At 38.3% G+C, this 26,419-nt stretch overlaps 1 protein-coding gene across 2 annotated transcripts in view; it reads right to left on the bottom strand.

Moving 5' to 3' along the window:
- Positions 1-5,328: 5,328 nt before the first annotated feature.
- KIAA1958 overlaps positions 5,329-26,419 on the bottom strand; it is a 170,841-nt gene continuing 149,750 nt past the window's right edge. For both annotated transcript variants that reach the window (XM_079926293.1, XM_079926292.1), the window contains 2 exons: positions 17,769-17,941; positions 5,329-6,265 (listed from right to left, as the gene is read on the bottom strand). In XM_079926293.1, the coding sequence (XP_079782419.1) occupies positions 5,459-6,265; positions 17,769-17,941 (980 nt within the window). In that variant the 3' untranslated portion in view covers positions 5,329-5,458. The remainder of the gene's footprint in view (positions 6,266-17,768; positions 17,942-26,419) is intronic.

Here is a 26,419-nt window from a genome sequence, read left to right as displayed (position 1 = left end):
TGTAGGCTAGGAAGTCCTTTACATTTTAAGCAATGATACCCATTCAAAACAGGTGCAGTTTGTAAACGACTTGACTTTTATTAGAATAAACTGGCATGAACATCTGCCCTTTAAGGTAGACAATAGATAATATGAGTTATTTATTGGATAAACACAGAAGGTTCTCAGTAGGCAGAAAATGTTATACTTATTCATAGAAAACCACCAGGCTTTCCAGGAACTATTGAATTATACCAATATATTGAATTAGTAAGAGAGTACATATAAGGTATGACACAGTATGGTTTGAGAAATGAAATATTTCCCAAACAAATAGAAACTGTTTAATTTTTTAAAAGCTCTGTGATAAATGGACCTCTTTGGGCCTGAAGAAGGCAGTTTAGTTTAATGCATTGAGCACTGTATTTGGAGTTAGAAGACCTGGGTTCAAACTTAAGTTCTCCAACTTCTTAGCTCTGTGAGACTTTGGGAAATTTACTTAACTTCTCTGAGCCTTGGTTTCTCAGTAAGTAAAATGGGAATAATTAGACCTACCCTGCAGAGCTGTTGTGAGAATTAAATGAGAATACGAGGAAGCTGTGCGAAAGCACTTACCACAGTTAGTGTTAGTCAAATCTGAATCTTCCAGAAACTTATTTGAACAAATCAGTAAAAATCACTACAGTTAAATGTAAATCAATTAAATCAGTTATTCTGACCATAAAATATTTAGGAGCCCATTCTCAGTGGGGGAGAGGGATCTATCTAATTGCTTTTAATAGTAATGGAAGCAATATGCATCTACATATAATCCAGTGAGTTTTCTTTTTGGTCTTAACAAGTATTTCCTGAAATTATTAATTTCCATATGAACTGCATTAGATCAACAATAAAGCACTTTAATTGAGCATAAAAATCTGATTCTCATCAACAAGTAAAACATAGGGAACCTGTCTGGATTTCTTGGGCTATAAAGAACTAGAAGTACTCAAAATCATCATCAAAATAGGCAAACTTTGCCAGAAGGATGGGCAGCCTCCCTCAAAGGAGTTTTGGGAAATCCTATGATGTCAGGATACATGGATACAGAACACATAGGAACTTCCAGAGATAAGCTAGTTTTTCATTCCCCACAGCCTCCTCTTCTCTCAGAAAGGGAGTTCAGCCTTAGGTCATCACCAATCTCTCCCTTCACTCCTGTTTTTGCTTAGGTGATAATTTATATGGAAAAACACAACTAAGATTTTTACTTAAGAACTTTGCCTAAACAACTGAATGTTTTTCTCTTAAAACAGAGCATTAAAAATTCACCCCAAAAGTAAAAGCATTTAAAGATATACGTGAATTTGAAACTTTTGATGCATTCTTCGGTTCAGGGCTGTTTGTTAACAGTTTCTCAATATGTATGGGTCTTAACTTAGGCTAAATTGGAGCGCCCGAGGGAAAATGAGGTAACTCTTCTTTGAGATCTTCATCGTTTGCATTTCTTGCTGCCTAAAGTTAACTGGTTACTAGCTCAAGAACCCACTGTTAGCAATCCAGATTTCAACAAAAGCAACAAAGTGATGCTTGTTTGATAAGAGTAATATTTAAACATAAATATTTGTTTATTTAAGTGGTAACAATGTGGTTAGTGTTAGCCTAACCTGAGAAAAATAACATTCTGCTGCCTGTAGAGATAGCAAAATAATTTAAAGAGCTGTCAAACTTAAAATTTCAAGAAAATTGTTATTCCTAAAGCAAGCGTTCCAATATAGCGAGAAGCACTCACTTAGGAGATTCAGTATATGATCTTGAGGAATTAGGAATTTTGCCTCCTAGTTTTGCCACTTCCTAACTGCATGGCCTTGAGGAACTGCAGAAATGTAACATTATTCACTTTGGAGATGATCTTTTCCGATGATCTTTCACAGCTGAGGAAAGTGAGACCAGCATTTACCAAGTGAGTAGAGAAGGCGCTGCCAGCCTGGTAATCTTCCTTCTATAGCCAGAGGCTTCCGCTTCTACAGGAGGATTATTTTGTCTAGATCTTCTCCACAGCTGTCTATGAACATGCTGATAGGGTGGGTATAGCGCGGTGCTTTTAATGAGGTTGAATTAAAATAAAAATCAAAGTAACAGAGTTTCACACTTCTATAAACATTTATCAGTCAGGGCAGATTAATACAGCATATAATCCAAGGAAAGCTGGGAAATGCCACATGACCGAGGAGACCATTTCTTTCACAACTTTGGTTAGGTTTTCCCATAATACTTCCCTTTGCAAACACACTAAACCATGGGAAAACTTTCTCCTAACGCCTCTCAGGGCTTCTCTATACTTTAATTGTTTTTGCTTATATCTGAGGTATCAGGGCTTGGAGGTGCTGGAGGTAGAATTTATGGGTATAAATGTGACCACATTATCAGGTTTGCTTTCCTCTTCAAGTTTAACAGTTTAAAGGAGAGAGAATCTCCATAATGGAAGGAATAAGTGGTATAGTGCAGATTAGGTGGATAATATTATTACTCTTACCAAAGGTTGTAACTAAAATAACTAAGATTTATTGCATAAATAATACTATGTGCCCGGTGCTGTGCTAAAGCCTTTATACTTCATTGACTCATACCCTTCAGGCTGATGCCCCCATCACCTCTGCTGGAATAAACTTCCAAGGGGAGACTGGCTAAATTCTGGGGAGGAGGTACCAGGCGAGCGGGGCTTCCTTTAGAGCAGGTGCAGAAGGTGCTGGGGGCAAGAGCTCACCCAAAGGACTCCCTGGGTCGTCCCATAACACCTACAGCACCACCATTCCTGAGGCAGAGCCACGGCCACTTGAGCCTCGGTGAATGTGCAAGTTCCCGGTATTCATTCCCACTTTTGAATACAAAAAACACTAAAGGTAAGTAGAGAAAAAACTCTTAACCTCCCTCTTTCTTCTCTTGGGAATCTCCTTTCTCCTGGCTTAGGCCAAGAGTAGAAAACCCTGCAGTCCCCAGAGGGTATGGTTTACAGCTGGCCGAAAAGACAGAACAACTGCCTTAGCTCTGAAGCCCAACAAGAACTAGCTACTCTGCCCCCCGCTTCAGATCCTCTGAGCATGGACACACCATATAGATGGATAGGTGCTTCACCATATTAGCAGGTTTACTAGGTGTTATCACATATAAACTTAAAGTGTGTGTGCACATACACATCTACACACAAATATATAATAGACAAAGTACCTATACAGTGGGTGGCACAGGAGGCATGCGATGAATGGCATTTAGGATGCTGAGATACGATTCTTTCCTTCCATCAGGTACCACTGGAGATTCTACCTCCTGACTATGATTATAATCATTCACTTCAGAACTCTGAGGGTTGAAAGCCCATCAAATAGGTGATAAGCGACAAACCTGAGGCAGAGATTGTTACTCAGCTGATACAAAGCCACTATCAACAGAAAGATTACAGCCTCTGGATCAGTTACTGCTACTTTTGGAAATGTTAAAATCTGAAAAGGTCCCAGTGATATCTAATGGCAATTTCTTCTTGAATCGATTTAAAATAAAAATGGAGGTTTTATTAATTAAGCTGCAGGCCCTGCCCAGTAGTTCACATAGGTTATATTTCTGTTTAAGTGCAGTACTGACAAGAAAAACCACCATGTGCTTTCCTCAAACAAAATTTCCTTTGGGTGTTCACCCACTAAAGGAAACTGTACCTCGTGTTTTGTGTCTCTTTTAATCAAAACCTTAAAATCCCTATAGGAAACTACAACAGAACAGTGTGCAATATCAAGTCATAACACTGCTTATTAAAGATTACCTGTTATTTATATACAGATGGAGACATACCAAAGTTAATCTATATTCAGGAAAGATCAACTAGTAAACGAAATAAATGTGCAGGAACTAAAAAGGGAACAACATTAAACCCTAAGGCAGCATTGGTTGAGTCTTCTCTGGTAAAGGAAGTATGATGTATTTCAATGACCAGTGAATGATTTTTTAAAACAATTAAAATAAATACTAAAATAATGTTTTGAAAAAGAAATAGGGCTGATTTTAGGACTCCTACAAAATGAATGTATACTAGACTTTCAACTGTGGACTGGAAAACATACACAGGAACAAAATGGTATGAAGTTGTAGCAGTCTTTCCTCAAATACAAAATAAAGATTCCCTAGAAATTATTATTATTATTAATTAGTCCTCTTTGGGCTCCTTTTTCACTTATTCAGAGCAGTTATTATAACATTCTGTTAATGTTTGAATGACAAGTGGTCAGATTTAATCTCACCTGAGTGAAATGATTTCAAACTACACTGATAACCTATCATCATGGTCTGATTTTTCAACTCTGTGCTTGTTGCTGGGTTTGCTTACCTGGTAGGTTGCCTACATCCTCGTGTCCCAAGCATTGGTGCCAACCTAAAATGATGAGATCTCTTGTGGCTGAAAGAGTCATCCTTTGACAAAAATATTTCAAAACTCTTTAATAAACATGTTTTGGAATTTGTTTTCTTTGCAGCTTGTTCTGTTGGATTTTCCTGGTTACGCCTGAAAATTACTTTCAGTTGTTTTACAGTCCAGTGCTATATGCTGGAACAACTGTATGACACAAGGAACAGATGAAAAAAAACAAACTCTAAAAAATGTTCAAACGAAAATAGCTTTCACATGACGCTGAGAAAGAAAACGTAGGCACTTCTGCTTCAGGAGGTTTTTCACGTTTTGATCGCAGACCGCTTTTCCAAGACACTTTCTCTACTACTAGAAATTCCCTCATTGTACAAACCATCTAGTTCATCGGAAACCTTGTTCTCACAAGCACCGTTTGGTGCATTAATCTTTTCTCATAAAACTGTCTCCACTGATGCAGAGGTCAAGTCCTCCCAGGGCTGAGAGCAGTCCCCACTTTCCTATCAGCGTGACTGAGCGTAGCTCCACGACCTTCCATCAACCAAGGCTGCTTGCTCTGCAGGACCCAGTTATCCATCAACAAAACATAAGGAGCAGTGCCAGGTGCCATTTTTCTCCTGGAAATAGTTAACACGTCTGCCTCTCCCTTCCTAGCTCCTCACTGTGAGTGTAATTCCACAAAGTGTGTATAACATTCTAAAGCTACTAGGCTACTGGGATTTTTTTTTTAATGACTACTTAAACGGTTTTCTTCCCCACTCCCTTTTATTTTTTTTGAGAAAATCTGTGCTAAAAAGGCACTAGATAAAATGAACTTCCTCACTCTTGTGTATGTAGTAATTTATACAGTGCGTTAGACTCTATAATTTAACAAAGGTGACACACATCTGGATAAAACATCCTAAAGATTCATCTACTTTCAGTTAAAAAAACAAATGCAAAGTCAAAGAAATAGGAAGTCCCACTGACAGGGACCAGCCTGACCATGAAATCACGGTCATCCCTGCCACCTCAGAACTCTGGCCTTGGCTGCGGGGGGAGCGCCCCCCTGCCAGGTGTGTTGGGTGGTGGCCGGGACCCAGGGGAGACTCACTGGCAGCAGCTGTGGGAGCCAAGCCTCCTGGAGACCTGAGTAAATGAGACGAAGGTGAAGTTCTCACAGTTTTCCAGCTTGACCTTCTTGGCTAAGTTCGGGACAATTCCCCGAAGAGACCTCAGTCCCATCCTCTGTTCCTCGTACCACACGCTGCCCATGTCTGTGGCCTCCTTCCTGGCGGTAAGGTAGAAAGGGGACTTGGCCTCCATCTGGGTGGGTGGTCGGTGGATGTACATGTACTTGTAGAGGAGGCAGTAAGGGCACTGTTTGTGTCCCCTGGAATGCTCATGGTAGATCTTCCCGTGGCACACTCGAGTGGAACCACTCCGACTCTCCCGCTTGACACTGTCTGTCCGGGCGAAATAGGGCTGGTTCTGTGGGTCTTTGAGCAGCTCGATGTCACCATACATCAGATCAGCATGCTCCTGCAGCGTCCGCATATTCAGGTATTGGCTGTTGTACTTGACCACGGTGGACAGAAGGGTGATGGGGCTGTCATCCCCCAGACACCCTGCCTGCCACATCTCCTCCTCATCAGAGAGGGAGAAGTAGACGATGTTGCGAGAACGGGCACCTGACATCCCTGCCTTACTCAGCACCCACAGCTTCTCCTTGAGCTTCTTGGTGGAGGAGCTGAAGGTGCTGCTGGTGATGGAGAAGCCCACGCCCGCATTCTTCAGGATGCGGTCCAGGCCTCGGCGGATGGCGTGCAGCGACGTGGCCAGGAAGTCTGAGCCGTCGCTCTTCTTAACGGTGACATAAAAGTTCTCGAGCAGCTCGTTCAGCTTCACTGCAGGGATCTCAAATGAGACAAACACTGAGGTTACAAATTTGCGGACACCCAAGTAGCCAGACCCCTCCTTCCTTCTCCTGATCCTCACCAGGGGCTGTATTTTGCAGAGCCCTCTAGAGGGCTGCCTTCTTAGCATGATATAGTGGAAAAAACAGTGAATTTCACGCTGGAAGATCTAGGTTCCACACTGGGCTCCACTTAGTCCCTTTAAACCTCAGCGTTCTAAGCAAACAGGATGAGAGATAATAATCATACCTTCTCAAAGAATTATTGTAATGCTTAAATAAAGTAGTGGACGTGAAAGGGTTTGTAAATAGTAATGAACACACATACACACAACATATATATATATATATATATATATATATGTAATTATTTTTATTTTTATTATTGGCCTTGTAACTTTCACTGTTCCTCTCTGGAAAGCCCTTTCGTCTCTTTTCTAAGATATCATTTCCTTCCCTCCCCTTCAATAAAATTCAGCCATCCTCTTTGAAGAATTCCTGAACTAAACTTATCGAACTCTGAATCATTCCGACATTACTTTCCCTGATCTCTGCATGTACTTGGTGCTGAAGGGAAAGATGACTCACATGTCCATTTTGCACAGCAAGTTAATGCCCCTTGATTCTTCACTTGAATTTATCTGAATAAGTCTGGAAATATTTCTGACTTAACGATCGATAGGGCTTCAATGTCAATATTTGTTCAAAAGATATGAAAGACTTAATGATTATACTGACAATTAGAGAGTGCTCCTTATTTAGGCATGGCAGGAGGAGGAAGGTTGGTGGGTAAGAAAGCTTTACTTTCAAGAGGGAGCCATAAAGATAAAACCAGACCTTGCTCATAGTCAGTTTAGGTTGAATACACATTCTAGGACAAAAGATAGTCTCAATAAGAGATGTTTTAAAAGTAGAAACTGTACAGGTAACACTCATTCTTCTAATAGCCCTTGGGTCAAAGAGGAAAATAAAAACTGAATTATAGATTAAAAATGACGCAAACTGAAAACATTACATATCAAAATGTATGAGGTGTTGCCAAATATACTCCAATAACACCACAGTCTTAAACTCCTTTGTTAGAAACTTTATTAAAAATAAGCGAACACTATTCAACACAAAAGACTAGAAAAAGTAAATCAAATTCAAAAATAGAGTGAATCAATAAAAATAAAACAAATTAATGAACTGGAAAAGATATAAATTGGTATAGATAAAAAATGAAAACATGTAATCTTTGAAAAGACGTATAAAGTTGACAAACTTCTAGCAAATATGATAGAAAGAAAGAGAGAGAAAGAAGAGGAAAGGAAATATAATATAAACAATATTAGGAATGAGAAAGACCATAACTACAGAAAATGAATAAAGAATATGAAAGAATATCATAAACTTTATGCATATTAATTTGAAAATATAAATAACCTGAACAATTTTCTAGCAAAATATAAATTACCAAAGTTGGTTCAATAAGAGGTAAGAGATCTGAAGAGCCCCAAACAAAAGAAGAGAATGAAATGACTGTCAAAGATGTATGTCACTCATAAAGAGATGGCGTTATGGAGTTGATTCAGCTTTTCTTTTGTATGTAAACAGTTTTGGAGCACAGGAAAAATAAGTGTTCTTCATTTTTTTTCTAATCCAAATATAGTAGATATTATACCAAAGACGCAAGAGGGAGGAGATATGGGAACATATGTATATGTATAACTGATTCACTTTGTTATAAAGCAGAAACTAACACACCATTGTAAAGCAATTATACTCCAATAAAGATGATAAAAAAACCCCAACAAAGTATATGAATATAAATGTAAACTGCCCTAAGTAAAGTACTAGTGATTTCCACTTTGCCCAGCACCAATGTAAAACAAAATGTACACACGTTAGAACCATGCGAGCAAGGGCATGGCTCTGATATGCACAAGTAGCAGTTAACATGGTACCAGCAAAATGAGGGCTGCCTATATTATCAAATTCAGGACTGCAGGAAAGCAATCTACATCGAGACCAGTAGGGATTATCAGAGTATAAGGATGATTCAATAGTAATAAATACTTCAATATAATTGACTCATTTATATATCAAGGAGAAAAAATATGAAGCTGAAAATTACTGAAAAATTATTTGAAAGAATATGCTATCCACTTCAAATTTTCAAAATGCAAATTAAATTTAGATTGGAAGAAAAAATATCCTCTTACTATAACTAAGAGTATTTAACAGACATGAACTATAAAAATTACACTCAAGATGAATCAAAACTACAATGAGGTATCACCTCACACCAGTCAGAATGACCATCATCAAAAAATCTACAAACAATAAATGCTGGAGAGGGTGTGGAGAAAAGGGAACCCTCTTGTACTGTTGGTGGGAATGTAAATTGATACAGCCACTACGGAGAACAGTATGGAGGTTCCTTAAAGAACTAAATATAGAACTACTATATGACCCAGCAATCCCACTACTGGGCATATACCCTGAGAAAACCATAATTCAAAAAGAGTCATGTACCACAGTGTTCACTGCAGCTCTATTTACAATAGCCAGGACATGGAAGCAACCTAAGTGTCCATCGACAGATGAATGGATAAAGAAGATGTGGCACATATATACAATGGAATATTACTCAGCCATAAAAAGGAACGAAACTGAGTTATTTATAGTGAGGCGGATGGACCTAGAGTCTGTCATACACAGTGAAGTAAGTCAGAAAGAGAAAAACAAATACCATATGCTAACACATATATATGGAATCTAAAAAAAAATGGTTCTGAAGAACCTAGGGTCAGGACGGGAATAAAGATGCAGATGTAGAGAATGGACTTGAGGACATGGGGAGGGGGAAGTGTAAGCTGGGACAAAGTGAGAGAGTGGCATGGACATATATACACTACTACCAAATATAAAATAGATAGCTAGTGGGAAGCAGCCGCATAGCACAGGGAGATCACCTCGGTGCTTTGTGTCCACCTAGAGGGGTGGGATAGGGAGGGTGGGAGGGAAACACAAGCGGGAGGAGATATGGGGATATACGTATATGTATAGCTGATTCACTTTGTTATAAAGCAGAAACTAACACACCATTGTAAAGCAATTATACTCCAATAAAGATGTTAAAAAAAATTACACCAAGATGAAAACATTAGAATCTTTTTTATGAAGTCAGGAATAGGATGAGAATGATGAATATCATTGCTATTATACAACAATGCTCTGAAGATTCTGGCCAACCAAGTAAGACAAGAAAAAGAAATTACACACACACACACACACACACACACACACACACACACACACACACACACACGTATGTATGTATATATGCATATAGGAAAGGAAAAAGACAAAACATAATTGTTTTCTGATAATCTAATTGTTGGTCTAGGAAACTCCAGGAGATTCAGTCGAAAAGCCATCAGGAAGAATAAATAGGGTAGCTGCATACAAAATATAAAAAGCAATAGTTTTCTTACATACCAGTAAAAACCAGTTAACATAACTTCCCAATAATCATGACACCCAAAACTCATCTGGTTTCAGATTTTTATGCTGTCACTTGCAACTCCCTACTTGCAGGTGTTAACTTCTCTTTGTATTAGCTGGGACTTGTGTGGTTGCAAGAGAGAGACCAAACTTGAAAAAGCCTTGGCAAAGAGGGATATCAGAAATAGTGGATTTCAAGGCCATCAGGGCTCCACCTCTCACCTCTGCTTCTCTGTACAGAGCTGCTTTCTTTATGTAGCCACTTAGCACTCCCCAAGGGTTATATCTTACAGCTTCAGGTACTGGCAAGAGTCCAACTCTCACTTTCAGTAGAAAAAAAGTCTAAAGGAAGGATTCTGACTGGCCCAAACAACCAACCAAAAGGTGGGCCACTGTACTAACATAATGGCTTCTGCAATAACCATGGGGATTGTAGGAGAAGAATGGTTCCTTAAATAAGGGGTGCTGAGCAGAAAATCGTACTACCTTAGTGTTTAAAAACAAAACAAAACAAAACAACTAACCTCTGATAGCTTCCTTTTGCCCTTCAGATAAGTTCCAAACTGTTTACCTTGTATGCAGGCCTTTACAATCTGCTTCCACCCTATGGTAGATTGTTTGCAAAGACAGCCACAACCATCTCTCCCCTCCCTGTTCTTAACACCCCTTTGCAAGGTGACTCTGCTGCTCCTCCCATCAGGAAGTAGAATCTATTTTCCCACCCTTGGAATCGAGGCTGGCCATGAATTAATTTGGCCAATAGAATGTGGTAGAAATAACAATGTGTGAATTCCAAACCTAGGCTTCAAGGGGTTCTGTTTTCATCTTACAGGTTCTTACAGGTTTGCCTCCATTGTCGTAGTACACGATGTTGCCATGTAAGGAAGCCCAGTTAGACCTCAGGAACGTGTGACTCAGAGACAAGCTGCCTCCCATCTAATATACAGATGACTGTACCCACATGAGTATCCCAAGTGAGACCAGTAGAAGAACCACTTCTAGCTGAGAAAGCCCCGTATCATCATGAGCAAATAAAATGAATGTTCTGTTAAGCCACTAAGTTTTGGGGTGGTTTGTTATGCAGCCACAGATAACTGATACACACCCTATTTCTCTAGCTTAATCTTTTGTTCTCTTTATACTCTGTTTTCCAGCTTCACTGAACTTTGTGACATTCGTAGGAACCACAGGGCTCTTTCATGCTTCCAAGTCTTTGCATATGCTATTTCCTCTGCCTAGAATGTTTTTTCTTCTAACCTTCTCTATTTGGAAAACCTCTATTCCTTGTTTCAGATCTAGCTCAAATTCTGCTGCCTATATAAAAGGCTTCTCCAGCTTCCCTAAGCAAAGTTACTCTCTCACCTGGGATCCCAAGGCACTTAACTTAAATTTTATTATGGCCCTCTCCATATTGCACAGCCTTTTATCTATTTATATGTCTGTCTCTCAAAGTGGACTGAAAGCTTCCTGAATGCAAGAATGACATCTCATACATGACTGGTTCATCATGCTGAAGACCCTACCAGAAGGCCTGAAATGTATTATAGATACCCAATGAACTGATAAACATGGGTTAAAGCAATGAATTAACCCCGGAGTCAGGAGAACCAAAGCTGACTTAGGATGCAGAACCCTAAGAATCAAGGAGAACCCTTGACTATACCACAAGTTTCAAAGAAAAATCACAGCAAAAGCAATTCCTGAAGAAATGTCAAGTCACAAAATGTATATTCTTTGTACACAAGAAACCGTTCATTCTGGCCCATGTTGCCTGCCTCCTTAGTTTTCTCAGACTGAGTTTTGGTTGATAATTATTCCTCGAGGTCTTAAATTGTTATGAAGACATTGCAGGAAAGTATTTTCCTTCATGAGCCACTCTGAACATCAAATTCACCATGGATTAAAAATTGGGCTTTTTTTTTCTTTTAATTGGCTGCACCAGGTCTTAGTTGTAGCACACAGGATATTTAGTTGCAGCATGCACGTGGGATCTAGTTCCCTGACCAGGGATCGAAGCTGGGCCCCCTGCATTGGGAGCGCAGAGTCTTAACCGCTGGAGCACCAGGGAAGTCCCCAAACTGGGCTTTCTTGATGTGAAAATGACCAAAGAGAAGTAAGAGGTTGTCATGGGGCAGATGACTCCAGGTGGGAAAGAGCAGTATAAGAAGACTGACTTGCTTGGCAAATCCCAAAGTTCTGGAACTATGTAGCAATCCTTGGCAACTGAAAGGATTAGACAAGTAAAACCAAGAATTACTTTGGGGAATGCCTCAAACTCCCCTTTGTGATAATCTTGACTAGGGGATGAAGAAAGTGGAGAAAATGCTTGTGAACTACAAGTACTCTAATAGAAAAAAAAAATGAATCTTGAAGTAACCATTGCTGACAACAAAAATGACTTCATTTTTGCAGTTACTAAATTTCACTTTATTGAGAAAGACAGGTATTGAACTTCAAGATGCTGTATTTTCTGAGTGAGGCTAAGGAATCTGTAGATCAATGAGACAGCAACTTTGAGGGAGATGTATCAGTGAGGATTAGGTCACACTTATGAAGAAAAAAATACCATGTGGAACACACATAGTAGATCACAGAGTGATGAGAGTGTGAGACTGGCAGGGTACACTCTGCTAACTTAGATGACATTTTGAAGTCTGATTTGACTCTTTGCTTTCCTCCTTGAAAAAATAACTAAATTTGAGGTTTACCAGCTGCCAAATAATGATAAACAGCTGTAACCTAGCTTGTTTGCTGCTAGCTATATCTATCTTTAAAGACACACTTAGACTAAAAATACCTTGCACTGAGACCAAAAAATGAGATTAAGACTATGGTCCCTGATGCCACAATTCCTTCTTTTAACAAAAATACTGGCTAATGCTCTAAGAGACTGGCCTCTTTCTTAAGAATTTAATCATTAAAAATATTTAAGTGGCCCATGTGAGACAGAGGATTGAAATATATCTTCTTCCTCATCCATCATTCCTCCAAACAACACAGGTGAAACTAGAAGTGATGATAAGGCACACCCAATTGGACAATCGAGACATTTTCACCACCTGAGATGTATATGTTACCTATGCCATGAAGGTTATGGGGAAATGGGGCTCTTTTCATGGATTCCTGCAGGGAAATGTAAAGTTTCCCAGTAACGGACAACTGTCTTCATAGTGACTTCACGAAGTCTGGAAGACAAGATCCTCTGACCTAGAAAAGGTTAAGGTTAGGGGCTGAAGACATGGTGATGAGGGTCTATGAGAATAGATGAATTTTAAAATTATTATTAATAAAGGTGAAATTGTTACATTTTAATAGATTTATTTGCTTTTTTATTGTGGTAAAATATACATAATATAAAATTTACCATCTTAACCATTTATAAATGTACCATCCATTGTCATTAAGTACATTCACAATGTTGTGCAACCATCATCACTACTCATTTCCAGAACTTTTTCATCATTCCAAACAGAAACTGTACTCAGTATACCATAACTACATTTCTTCCCCCGTCAGCCCCTGGTAACCTCTATTATACTTTCTGTCTTTACGAACTTGCCTATTCTAGGTACCCTACATAAATGGAATCATACATATTTGCTCTTTTGTGTCTGACTTATTTTACTTAGTATAACACTTTCAAGGTTCAGCCATGCTGTAAGCATGTATCAGTACTTCGTTTCTTTTCATTGACAAATAATATTCCATTGTATGGATATGCCACGTTTTGTTCATCCAAATGATGGACATTTGGGTTGTTTGTACATTTTGGCTATGGTGAATAATGCTACAACAAATATTTGTGTACAGGTTTTTGTATAGATATATGTCTTAAATTTTCTTGAGTATATGCCTATGAATGGAATTGCTGGGTGAGAGTAACCCTATGTTTAACTTTTGGGGAACTTCCAGACTTTCCAAAGCAGTTGCATCATTTTGCATTCCCACCAGAAATGTATGAGGGTTCCAATTTCTCCACATCCTCATCAACGCTTGTTATTATCTGTTTTTCTTTTTTTTATCCTAGTCTTCCTACTGAATGTGAAGTAAAATCTCATGTGATTTTGTCTTGCATTTCCCTGCGGTCTAATGAGCATCTTTTCACGTGTTTATTTTCGTCATAATAATGGTTTAATGTCCTTGTCTGCTAATTCTAAAATCTGTGTCAGTTCTGGGTTGGTTTTGATTGATTCATTCTTTAAGTGATATATTGATATTTTCTTGCTCCTTTGCATGTCTGGAAATTTTTGTTTAGTTGCCAGAGATTGTGAATTTTATTTCTTGGGTTCTGGGTATTCTTATATTTCTATAAATATTCTTAAGGTTTGTTCTGGGACGTAGTTAAGTTACTTGAAAACTGTTTGACTCTTTTGGGTCTTGCTTTTTCCTAATTAAAAAAAAATTGAGACATAATTACCATATGACACTATATCAGTTTCAGGTGTATAACATAATATTTTGATATTTGTATATATTGCAAAATGATTACCACAATAAATCTAGTCAACACCCATCACCACACATAGTTAAAAATTTTTTTTCTTGTAACGAGAGCTTTTAAGATCTACTCTCTTAGCAACTTTCAAATATACAGTACCATGTTATTAACTATACTCACCATGCTGCACATTACATCCCCAGGCCTTTTGACCACCTTCACCCATTTCAACACTGCTCATTCCCAGCCTCTAGTGACCACCAATCTGTTCTTTGTAGCTAGGAGGATTTTTGTTCTTTGTTTTTAGATTCCACATATAAGTGAGATCATATGGTAATTGTCTTTCTCTGTCTGACTTATTTCATTTAGTATAATGCCCTCAAGGTCCATCCATGTTGTTGCAAACAGCAAGATTTTCTTCCTTTTTATGGCGAATAATATTCCACTGTATCTATACACCACATATTCTTTATCCATTCATCCATTTCTGGGTACTTAGGTTGCTTCTATGTCTTGGCTATTGTAAATAATGCTGCAATGAACACAGGGGTGTATATATCCTTTTGAATTAGTGTTTTCGTTTCCTTTAGATAAAGGATCGCATGATAGTTCTATTTTTAATTTTTTGAGGAACCTCCATACTCTTTTTCTATAGTGGCTGCACCACTTTACATTTGCTCCAGTAGTGCACAACAGTTCCCTTTTCTCCACATCCTTACCAACACTAGTTAACTCTTGTCTTTTGATAACAGTCATCCTAACAGATGTGAGGTGATAGCTCCCTGCGGGTTTGATTTGCATTTCCCTGATGATTAGTGATATATAGCACCTTTCCGTGTAGCTGGGTCTTGCTTTTAAGATTTGTTGGGTAGGGTTAGAGCAAAGCTCAGTCTGTGGCTAATTATTCTCCACATTTGATGCAAGACCTTTCTAAAGTCTCTACCCCACGAATCCTGAGGTTTTTCCAGTCTGACTGGTGGGAAGAGGTACTGTTTCCAGTTCTCTGTGAGCTCCAGGTACTATTACCTCTGATTCTTTCAGGCATCTTTTTTTTTTTTTTTTTTTTGGCCAGCCTCAGGTAGTTTCCTCACATGCAGATGTTGATCAGTACTCAGCTGAATATTTGAGACAGAATAGCTTCAGTTCTTTCACGTTCTCTTTCTGTGTAGCTCTCTACTTTCGAATATTCTGTTATGACAATTCTAGCCACCTGGGTCTCTCTGGGCTCAGTTCCGTTTCCTCAACTCAGCAAATCTGCTGGGCTCTTCCTGCATGCTCCCTCCCTGCACCACAGCCCTGTAGACTGTTTCAAGGCAGCAAGCTGGGGCACATGTAAGGCTCACCTTGTTTCCCATCTCTCAGAGATCACTGCCCTTCTTTGTGTATTATATAATACCTTGAAAAACATTAGTTATATCATTTGCCTGTTTTTTGGTTGTTTCTGGCAGGAGAGTAAATCTCCTCCAAATTGGTTGGAAGTGAAAGAATTAACTGATTTTTCTCCTGGGCATGGGTTATATGTTCCCACTTCTTCCTATGTATAGTAACTGTTGATTGTATGCTAGAAATTGTGAATTTTACATTATTAAATTCTGGATTTGTCTTATCTTTTCAATGTATGCTATAACTTCTTTCTAGTTGTTCTCATGTCCTCAGCCGCCCTGAGCTCCGATTTCTGTCTCCCTTCAACTCAGCAAGATTGCCAGGCTCAGTTTGGGTTCCCCTTCCTTTCATGCAGTTTAAAAATTGTCTCCAGGCAGAAAGCCTGAGAGGTGGTCAAGCAGCCATCTTAGGGATCAAGTCCTGTGCTGCCTGTTCTGTAGGAAGAGTTATTTCATTATATATTATGCCCAGCTTTCTAGTTGTTATAGCAGGAGAGCAATTCTGGACCCTTCTATTCCCTTATGGCCACAAGTGGAAATTTCAATTCATTTTCTAATCTGCTGGATCATTTTGATTAGTATGTTGTTGCTTTTTCATTTTTATAATTCTTTTCATTCTTTGAACAAACATTTCATACATCCTTAACCTATAATCTACTATCTAAAGTCCCTGGTGTCTAAATCTGTTCTTTGTTGTTTCTATTCATTCTCATTCATGGTGATTTATTTCCTTAAGTGGATAGTGATTTTTTTTTTTTTTAATGAGCACACATTTAGTTGGTCTTAATCTGTGAAATATCTGAGCACCTACATTTTGGATGTTTCCCTTCAAAGATTATTAGCATATGACTCTGCAAGGAGCCAGGGTACTGACCAAGAACTTCTTTAGACACTTTCAGGGTCTGCTCCTCAATCAAGGATTCTTCAGTTTAGCTCCCTGCCTCTTCCCTTCTTAATGATGTTATCAACATAAGCCCTGAGGAAGAGCCCTGCCTTTCATACGTGCTTACTGTTCACACTGCTCCTGTTTTGATCCTGTGGATGGCTCCCTTTCTTTCTGCAACTACAGCAGAAAGGCCCCTCACAGTATCTAGGGCACCATGCTGCCAGAAGTAGAAACCTGGATTTCCTATTTCATCTCTTGTTGGTGCCCTAAACACATCACCCAAACCTGGAGATGTCACCTGCCCTTGCGCTTCAGTTATGACTTCTATTTGCAATATCTTTGAATCTATACTTCCAGCTTTAACATTTCCCCCATGTTTTAAGTCCCACCTTCCCAAATGCTTATTCGACATAACCATCTGGTAGACATCTCTATTATCTAAACTCAACATATCCAAATCAAAATACATCTTTCTGTTCTGACTCTACAAGTCCAAGAAATTTCCCTTCTATTCACAACCCTCAAACATTTCAAGTTGGAAGAGATTCTAAGGGTTCATTTTACAACTGGGGAAATTGAGGACCAAGAATACTAAATACATTTTTGCTCATCACCTCCAATTAATTGCTCTATAATATTATGTTTCTTATGTTCCTTCCTGTTCAAAAAAACTCAGTGTTTCCCTTTCACCTAACCCTTAAGACATTTGCAGATCTTATGGTCAGAGTGTTTTTATTATAACGGTCCCTTCTCTGCTGCCCGCCCCCCCAATAATCCTTCAAATAAAATCTCTCCTTACAAACAAACACAAAAACAAAACAAAACAAAACTTCAATGGTTTCCCAACGTTCACAAGATTTCAGCTTGCCATTTAAGGGTTGTCAAAATCCAGTTTTATAGTCCACTACTCCCATATATGAAACCTCTGCTGCAGGCAAGTGGGTCTATCCCTCTAAATTTTACTCTTCCTTATGTGACTCAGCCTAGAAGACCGTTGTCTTCAATTCTGTTGAAACCCTACCTCTCCCTCAAAATACAGTTTAAATATCAATTCCTTTGCTAGTCTCAACAAACTGAAATTAATTTCTCCATCTGAATATTTTTGGCATTTCTGATCTATAAATTCCGAGAACACGTATTAAATTCTGTTTTGTACTGTGGACATATTTCTTTCTATTTTATGGTCTTTCAAAGTTTCCTCAGGCAGAAAGTACCTGTTCCGTGTTCCCCACAATACTTAGCACAGTGCCTGGCACATGGAAGCTCAGTGAAGTTGACCAAAAGGAGAAGTAAACTTAAGGGTTTCTTACCTTGGTGATGTCTGTGTGATCTTTGAGCCCATTGGTCATACACCAATATCGCCACACATTCAGGGCATACCGTGTTGCTTTGGTCGTATTTGGGCTTACTGCACTGGTACACAGATCATTCAAGTCATCATTCATATTAAATACAGGAAATTTGTTGAGCTTAGTAGAATAGGCTAGAAACAAAAACAATAAAAGGCATTAAAATAATTTGCCATTCCCTCCTTCACAGAATTGTATCTTTGGATCATGTTAAATAGGAGAAAACTCCTAAGAGATATAACACGTTAAAAAATGAAATTTCTATCAAGTATACATAAATTAGAATAAATACAGTAGGGAACAATGTCTATAGCATGAAATCGATATAGTAACCATGCATTTAATCCCAACAATTTTGCCATATGTATTAACTGATATACTAATGCAGGCATTACAATAATAGAAGGGAAAAAATGAATGCAGAAAAACAAAGAATGTTCTATCTAAAATTTGCACTGTAAAAAAATAGCATTTATGTTAACAACAACGACAAAAGGATAGAAAGAAAGGAAGACAAGTTATACATCCTTTCTCTTTTCCTTAGCACATGAAGAGCTGTTACTTCTCTGCAACATATAGTCTCAAATATCTTATTTGTCATCCTGGACAGTGCTGAATTAAATGGTATTAGCATATTTCTTTATTTCTTTTCACAAATTGATAAAGAGAGAGAGATTTCAACCCTGACTCCACAACCCATCAGCTAGCTTAGAGTCAGAATGGAAGGTCAAGTAGAATATCAGGGAAAGAGTGGGATACTCCAGAGAGGCTCACATTGTCTCAGAGGAGAGCAAACAGATTTTAAATTGCAATTGTCGCTGCAGCCTGTGGATCAAAAACCACATTCACAGAAAGATAGACAAGATGAAAAGGCAGAGGGCTATGTACCAGATGAAGGAACAAGATAAAACCCCAGAAAAACAACTAAATGAAGTGGAGATAGGCAACCTTCCAGAAAAAGAATTCAGAATAATGATAGTGAAGATGATCCAGGACCTCGGAAAAAGAATGGAGGCAAAGATGGAGAAGATGCAAGATATGTTTAACAAAGACCTAGAAGGATTAAAGAACAAACAAACAGAGATGAACAATACAATAACTGAAATGAAAACTACACTAGAAGGAGTCAATAGCAGAATAACTGAGGCAGAAGAAAGGATAAGTGACCTGGAAGACAGAATGGTGGAATTCACTGCTGCGGAACAGAATAAAGAAAAAAGAATGAAAATAAATGAATACAGCCTAAGAGACCTCTGGGACAACATTAAATGCAACAATATTCGCATTATAGGGGTCCCAGAAGGAGAAGAGAGAGAGAAAGGACCCGAGAAAATACTTGAAGAGATTATAGTCGAAAACTTCCCTAACATGGGAAAGAAAATAGCCACCCAAGTCCAGGAAGCACAGCGAGTCCCATACAGGATAAAAGGATAAACCCAAGGAGAAACATGCCAAGACACATAGTAATCAAACTGGCAAAAGTTACAGAGAAAGAAAAATTATTGAAAGCAGCAAGGGAAAAAAGACAAATAACATACAAGGGAACTCCCATAAGGTTAACAGCTGATTTCTCAGCAGAAACTCTACAAGCCAGAAGGGAGTGGCATGATATACTTAAAGTGATGAAAGGAAAGAACCTACAACCAAGAATACTCTACCCAGCAAGGATCTCATTCAGATTCGATGGAGAAATCAAAAGCTTTACAGACAAGCAAAAGCTATGAGAATTCAGCACCACTAAACCAGCTCTACAACAAATGCTAAAGGAACTTCTTTAAGTGGGAAACACAAGAGAAGAAAAGGACCTACAAAAACAAACCCAAAACAATTAAGAAAATGGTCATAGGAACATACATATCGATAGTTAACCTTAAATGTGAATGGATTAAATGCTCCAACCAAAAGACACAGGCTTGCTGAATGGATACAAAAACAAGACCCATATATATGCTGTTTAAAAGAGACCCACTTCAGACCTAGGGACACATACAGACTGAAAGTGAGGGGATGGAAAAAGATATTCCATGCCAATGGAAATCAAAAGAAAGCTAGAGTAGCAATACTCATACCAGATAAAATAGGCTTTAAAATAAAGAATGTTACAAGAGACAAGGAAGGACACTACATAATGATCAAGGGATCAATCCAAGAAGAAGATATAACAATTAGAAATATATATGCACCCAACATAGGAGCACCTCAATACATAAGGCAACTGCTAACAGCTCTAAAAGAGGAAATTGACAGTAACACAATAATAGTGGGGGACTTTAACACCTCACTTACACCAATGGACAGATCATCCAAAATGACAATAAATAAGGAAATGGAAGCTTTAAATGACACAATAGACCAGATAGATTTAATTGATATTTATAGGACATTCCATCCAGAAACAGCAGATCACACTTTCTTCTCAAGTGCGCATGGAACATTCTCCAGGATAGATCACATCTTGGGTCACAAATCAAGCCACAGTAAATTTAAGAAAATTGAAATCATATCAAGCATCTATTCTGACCACAATGCTATGAGATTAGAAATGAATTACAGGGAAGAAAATGTAAAAAACACAAACGCATGGAGGTTAAACAATACATTACTAAATAGCCAAGAGATCACCAAAGAAATCAAAGAGGAAATCAAAAAATACCTAGAGACAAATGACAATGAAAACGCGATGATCCAAAACCTATGGGATGCAGCAAAAGCAGTTCTGAGAGGGAAGTTTATAGCTATACAAGCCTACCTCAAGAAACAAGAAAAATCTCAAGTAAACAATCTAATCTTACACCTAAAGGAAATAGAGAAAGAAGAACAAACAAAACCCAAAGTCAGCAGAAGGAAAGAAATCATAAAGATCAGAGCAGAAATAAATGAAATAGAAACAAAGAAAACAATAGCAAGGATCAATAAAACTAAAAGCTGGTTCTTTGAGAAGATAAACAAAATTGATAAACCTTTTAGCCAGACTCTTCAAGAAAAAGAGGGAGAGGACTCAAATCAATAAAATTAGAAATGAAAAAGGAGAAGTTACAACAGACACCGCAGAAATACAAAGCATCCTAAGAGACTACTACAAGCAACTGTATGCCAATAAAATGGACAACCTGGAAGAAATGGACAAATTCTTAGAAAGGTATAGCTTTCCAAGACTGAACCAGGAAGAAATAGAAAATATGAACAGACCAATCACAAGTAATGAAATTGAAACTGTGATTAAAAATCTTCCAACAAACAAAAGTCCAGGACCAGATGGCTTCACAGGTGAATTCTATCAAACATTTAGAGAAGAGCTAACACCCATCCATCTCAAACTCTTCTAAAAAATTGTAGAGGAAGGAACACTCCCAAACTCATTCTACGAGGCAACCATCACCCTGATACCAAAACCAGACAAAGATACTCCAAAAAAAGAAAATTACAGACCAATATCACTGATGCATATAGATGCAAAAATCCTCAACAAAATACTAGCAAACAGAATCCAACAACACATTAAAAGGATCATACACCATGATCAAGTGGGATTTATCCCAGGGATGCAAGGATTCTTCAATATACATAAATCAATCAATGTGAAAAACCATATTAACATATTGAAGAATAAAAACCATATGATCATCTCAATAGATGTAGAAAAAGCTTTTGACAAAATTCAACACCCATTTATGATAAAAACTCTCCAGAAAGTGGGCATAGAGGGAACCTACCTCAACATAATAAAGGCCATATACGACAAACCCACAGCAAATATATCATTCTCAATGGTGAAAAACTGAAAGCATTTTCTCTAAGATCAGGAACAAGACAGGGATTTCCACTCTCACCACTATTATTCAACATAGTTTTGGAAGTCCTAGCCACGGCAATCAGAGAAGAAAAAGAAATAAAAGGAATCCAAATTGGAAAAGAGGAAGTAAAACTGTCACTGTTTGCAGATGACATGATACTATACATAGAGAATCCTAAAGATGCCACCAGAAAACTACTAGAGCTAAGCAATGAATTTGGTAGAGTAGCAGGATACAAAATTAATGCATAGAAATCTCTTGCATTCCTATACACTAAAGATGAGAAATCTGCAAGAGAAATTAAGGAAACACTCCCATTTACCATTGCAACAAAAAGAATAAAATACCTAGGAATAAACCTACCTAGGGAGACAAAAGACCTGTATGCAGAAAACTCTAAGACACTGATGAAAGAAATTAAAGATGATACCAACAGATGGAGAGATATACCATGTTCTTGGACTGGAAGAATCAATATTGTGAAAATGACTATACTACCAAAAGCAATCTACAGATTCAATGCAATCCCTATCAAATTACCACTGGCATTTTTTACAGAACTAGAACAAAAAATCTTAAAATTTGTTTGGAGACACAAAAGACCCCAAGTAGACAAAGCAGTCTTGAGGGAAAAAAACGGAGCTGGAGGAATCAGACTCCTGGACTTCAGACTATACTACAAAGCTACAGTAATCAAGACAATATGGTACTGGCACAAAAACAGAAACATAGATCAATGGAACAAGATAGCCCAGAGATAAACCCACACACCTATGGTCAACTCACCTATGACAAAGGAGGTAAGGATATGCAATGGAGAAAAGACGGTCTCTTCAATAAGTGGTGCTGGGAAAACTGGACAGCTACCAGTTTTCATTTTAAAAGAATGAAATTAGAACACTCCCTAACACCATACACAAAAATAAACTCAAAATAGATTAGAGACCTAAATGTAAGACTGGATACTATAAAACTCTTAGAGGAAAACATAGGAAGAACACTCTTTGACATAAATCACAGCAAGATCTTTTTTGACCCACCTCCTAGAGTAATGGAAATAAAAACAAAAACAAGTGGGACCTAATGAAACTTAAAAGCTTTTGCACAGCAAAGGAAACTATAAACAAGATGGAAAGACAACCCTCAGAGTGGGAGAAAATATTTGCAAATGAATCAATGGACAAAGGATTTATCTCCACAATATATAAACAACTCATGCTACTCCGTATCAAAAAAAAAAAAATGCAATTCAAAAATGGAGGGAAGACCTAAATAGACATTTCTCCAAAGAAGACATACAGATGGCCAAGAGGCATGTGAAAAGCTGCTCAACACCACTAATTATTAGAGAAATGCAAATCAAAACTACAATGAGGTATCACCTCACACTGGTCAGAATGGGCACCACCAGAAAATCTACAAACAACAAATACTGGAGAGGGTGTGGAGAAAAGGGAACCCTCTTGCACTGTTGGTGGGAATGTAAATTGATACAGCCACTATGGAGAACGGTATGGAGGTTCCTTAAAAAACTAAATCTTGAATTACCATATGATCCAGCAATCCCATTACTGGGCATATACCCAGAGAAAACCATAATTCAAAAAGACACATGCACCCCAATGTTCACTGCAGCACTATTTACAATAGCCAGGTCATGGAAGCAACCTAAATGCCCATCGACAGATGAATGGATAAAGAAGATGTGGTACATATATACGATGGAATATTACTCAGCGATAAAAAGGAACGAAATTGGGTCATTTGTAGAGATGTGGATGGATCTAGAGTCTGTCATACAGAGTGAAGTAAGTCAGAAAGAGAAAAACAAATATTGTATGTTAACATACAGATATGTGGATATATGTGCATATATGTGGAACCTAGAAAAATGGTACAGATGAACTGGTTTGCAGGGCAGAAATTGAGACACAGATGTAGAGAACAAACGTATGGACACCAAAGTGGGAAAGCGGTGCAGGGTGTGGGGTGTGTGTGATGAATTGGGAGATTGGGATTGACATGTATACACTGATGTGTATAAAATTGATGACTAATAAGGACCTGCTGTATAAAAAACAGATAAAATAAAATTCAAAAATTAAAAAAAAAAGGGTCTCTCCCTCCTAGGAGTAGGGTTCATGCCATGCTCCCTTGCAACCCTCCCTCCTCCCCCCTCCACCTCCTTGGTATTGATGAGGTCTGGGCTACAAAAAGAAAAAAAAACGCAATTGTCAAATTACTTCAGATGAAGACTGGTGTTCCTCAATGTGTCCACTTTAAATACTAGTCATCAGAGTAAATCCACAACCATTAGCTGGCCATGTTTCATACTCTGTAATCCACTAACACTGGGCTTAAACTGTTGAAATTGTTGTCTTTGGATAGAAAAAAAAAATCAAGGTAAACCATCTCACAGTGAAAACAATGCCAACTTGTACTTTTTCTAATGGTTCTGACCCTCTCTGGAATGTTTCTGTATTCAAACCAGGCACAGAAAGGCTGAGAAATAGCAAAATGAGTTAAGGCATTACCAAGGTGATATACAAAGTGGTTTCATCTAACTCACCTCATCTTTCTCTGCTCCCACTCAGGAACTCCAAACCACCAGCCTCTTGTTGTTCTCTAGCCTCTGCCTGTGCCCAGGACACCCACATCACACCTTCCCTACCCTTAGCCTGAGAAATCCCTCCATGGTCTTTGTACCAATCAAACAGTATCTTTTTTCAATTCCAATTCCAATTGCAAACTACATCTATGTGATCTTTCCCCATACAAACCCAACTCCCTTATTCTCTCCTTCAGTATGAGCCCCAGATTTGCTTTATTATTCCTTGGAACTAATAATCTAATTGTGCCCAGAAGATCTCTTCAACTGGTTTATATGCTCCTTAAGACTGTGTCTTCACCCTTTAAGTCTGCTTTGAACAGCTGAACACACAATCTGCTTTAATAAATGCTTATAGCAAGAGAGCAGTAAACAGTGCTAGAAATGCTTTCCAAAGCAACTGAGTCATGCAGGCATATTGCTCTTACCACCCTCCTAAGCTGACATAACTCACATTATTGCTGGGACTTGCTTGATATTAATGAAAGGATTCTAGTATAAAATTTACTATCATTGCCTCTAGCATTAACTGAATGCTTACTACATGCCAAGAGTTATGTAAATTATCTGTAGTCTCTAAGCAACTTTATACCTATTTTACAGGTAAGGAAACTGAACCTCACACATTTAGTAACTTCATACATCACTCATCCAATATTTACTGAGGTACTCTCTCTGTACCAGGCACTGTGCTGTCCCAAGTCATGGAGTTGGCAAGTAATAAAGCCACAGTTTGCACCTGGGTCCTGCTGACTCTATGCCCTGGTCACTACAGCAAAGGAATCAGGTACTATAGGGATAAAATGCTTAGTAAGGAATACAGTTTAGATATTAGCCACTTGTGCTTCTGAAAAATATCCTTGCCTCCCAAATTTACTCAGATTAACCTTCATAAGTCTGATTTAGTTAAACAACCACTATAGATAGCTTTTAAAAACAACAACAACAAAATGATTTATTTGCAACACAGCCTAGTCCCCATCATTTTATTTTTTTGGCTGCTGCGGGGCTTGTGGCATCTTAGTTCCCTGAGCAGGGATGGAACCTGGGCCCTCGGCAGGGAAAGCAGGAGTCCTAACCACTGAACCACCAGGGAATTCCCCCCATTACTTTAATATGCAGAGGAGTAGAAAAGAGTCACACTGTAAGATAGGATGACTAAGTTTAATTATTACATTAAATAATTAAACGACCTTAACTAATATATTTTTTTATCACAGGACAGAGACGGTACACTGAAAATGGAAACCAATGTCCTAGTATATAGAGAAACAGGGAAAGAATGCTTGTACAGTTACATAATGGGAAAGAAATTTGTGAAAATGAAATGACATATACGATTCCTTCATGATTGTATTTAAGGATTATGTTTATTTAACTGCTTTTTAAAATTTTTGAATAAAAGTTCTAGTGTTACAGTGCTGAGGACATTTTTAGGAGAGTATATTGATGGAGAAACAAACAAAAGTAAGAACTTATAACTGAATACAGGGAAAAGAAGGGACTACTAAAGGAGGATTTGAATTTTTTTCCTCACTAGAAAACAGGCAAACTCTGAGCTGAAAGTTAGGAAGAGCAGGCCGTGGGAGTGGGAGGGGACTATGGGATCATGGCAGTGTAACCTAAGGACAGCCAGATCTGAATGATTATCCTGCTTTCTATACGTAGCTGCCACTTACATCATTTACAGGACAGTGTGTAAAGTGAGGGAATCTGCTGTGGAAGGCTACCCTCAAGGTCAGAGAGAAAAGGGGCATTGCCTCAGGTAACTCTGGGCAGCCCCATTGGACAGAGAGGGAAACAAGGAAAGCAGCTACAAAAAGCAAGAAATCCCCAAATGTACACCATCTCTCAGGTAGCACCTTCCCTGTGTCTAATCTGAGAGAGTTCCTGGCTTCCCAGCCTGTTTTCCTTTCATATACCCTGCAGGGAAGCTTATTCATGGGCTCTTCTTTGTCCACTCATTCAGCTAGGTGAAGTCCACCTGCAGAACCCTGTGCTTAACTATTACCTGCAAAAGTGAGCTCTGCCCAGGTTCAAACAGGAACCTTGAATAATGTCTAAGGAAATCCCTATAAGCTATCAATAATGATAAATCTAGACTTTCATTTTAAAATGTGAACATACAAACAAGCATCACTTGGCAACTGGGGAAAACTAAAAGCATGGAAGTTACCACATTACACAAGCAGAGCAACTAATTTCACATC

Source organism: Stenella coeruleoalba, assembly GCF_951394435.1.
Source record: "Stenella coeruleoalba genome assembly, chromosome: 7".
NCBI classification, from domain to species: Eukaryota; Metazoa; Chordata; class Mammalia; order Artiodactyla; family Delphinidae; genus Stenella; species Stenella coeruleoalba.
Note: the sequence above shows the minus strand (reverse complement) of the source record. Positions and strands in the feature narration are given on the sequence as shown.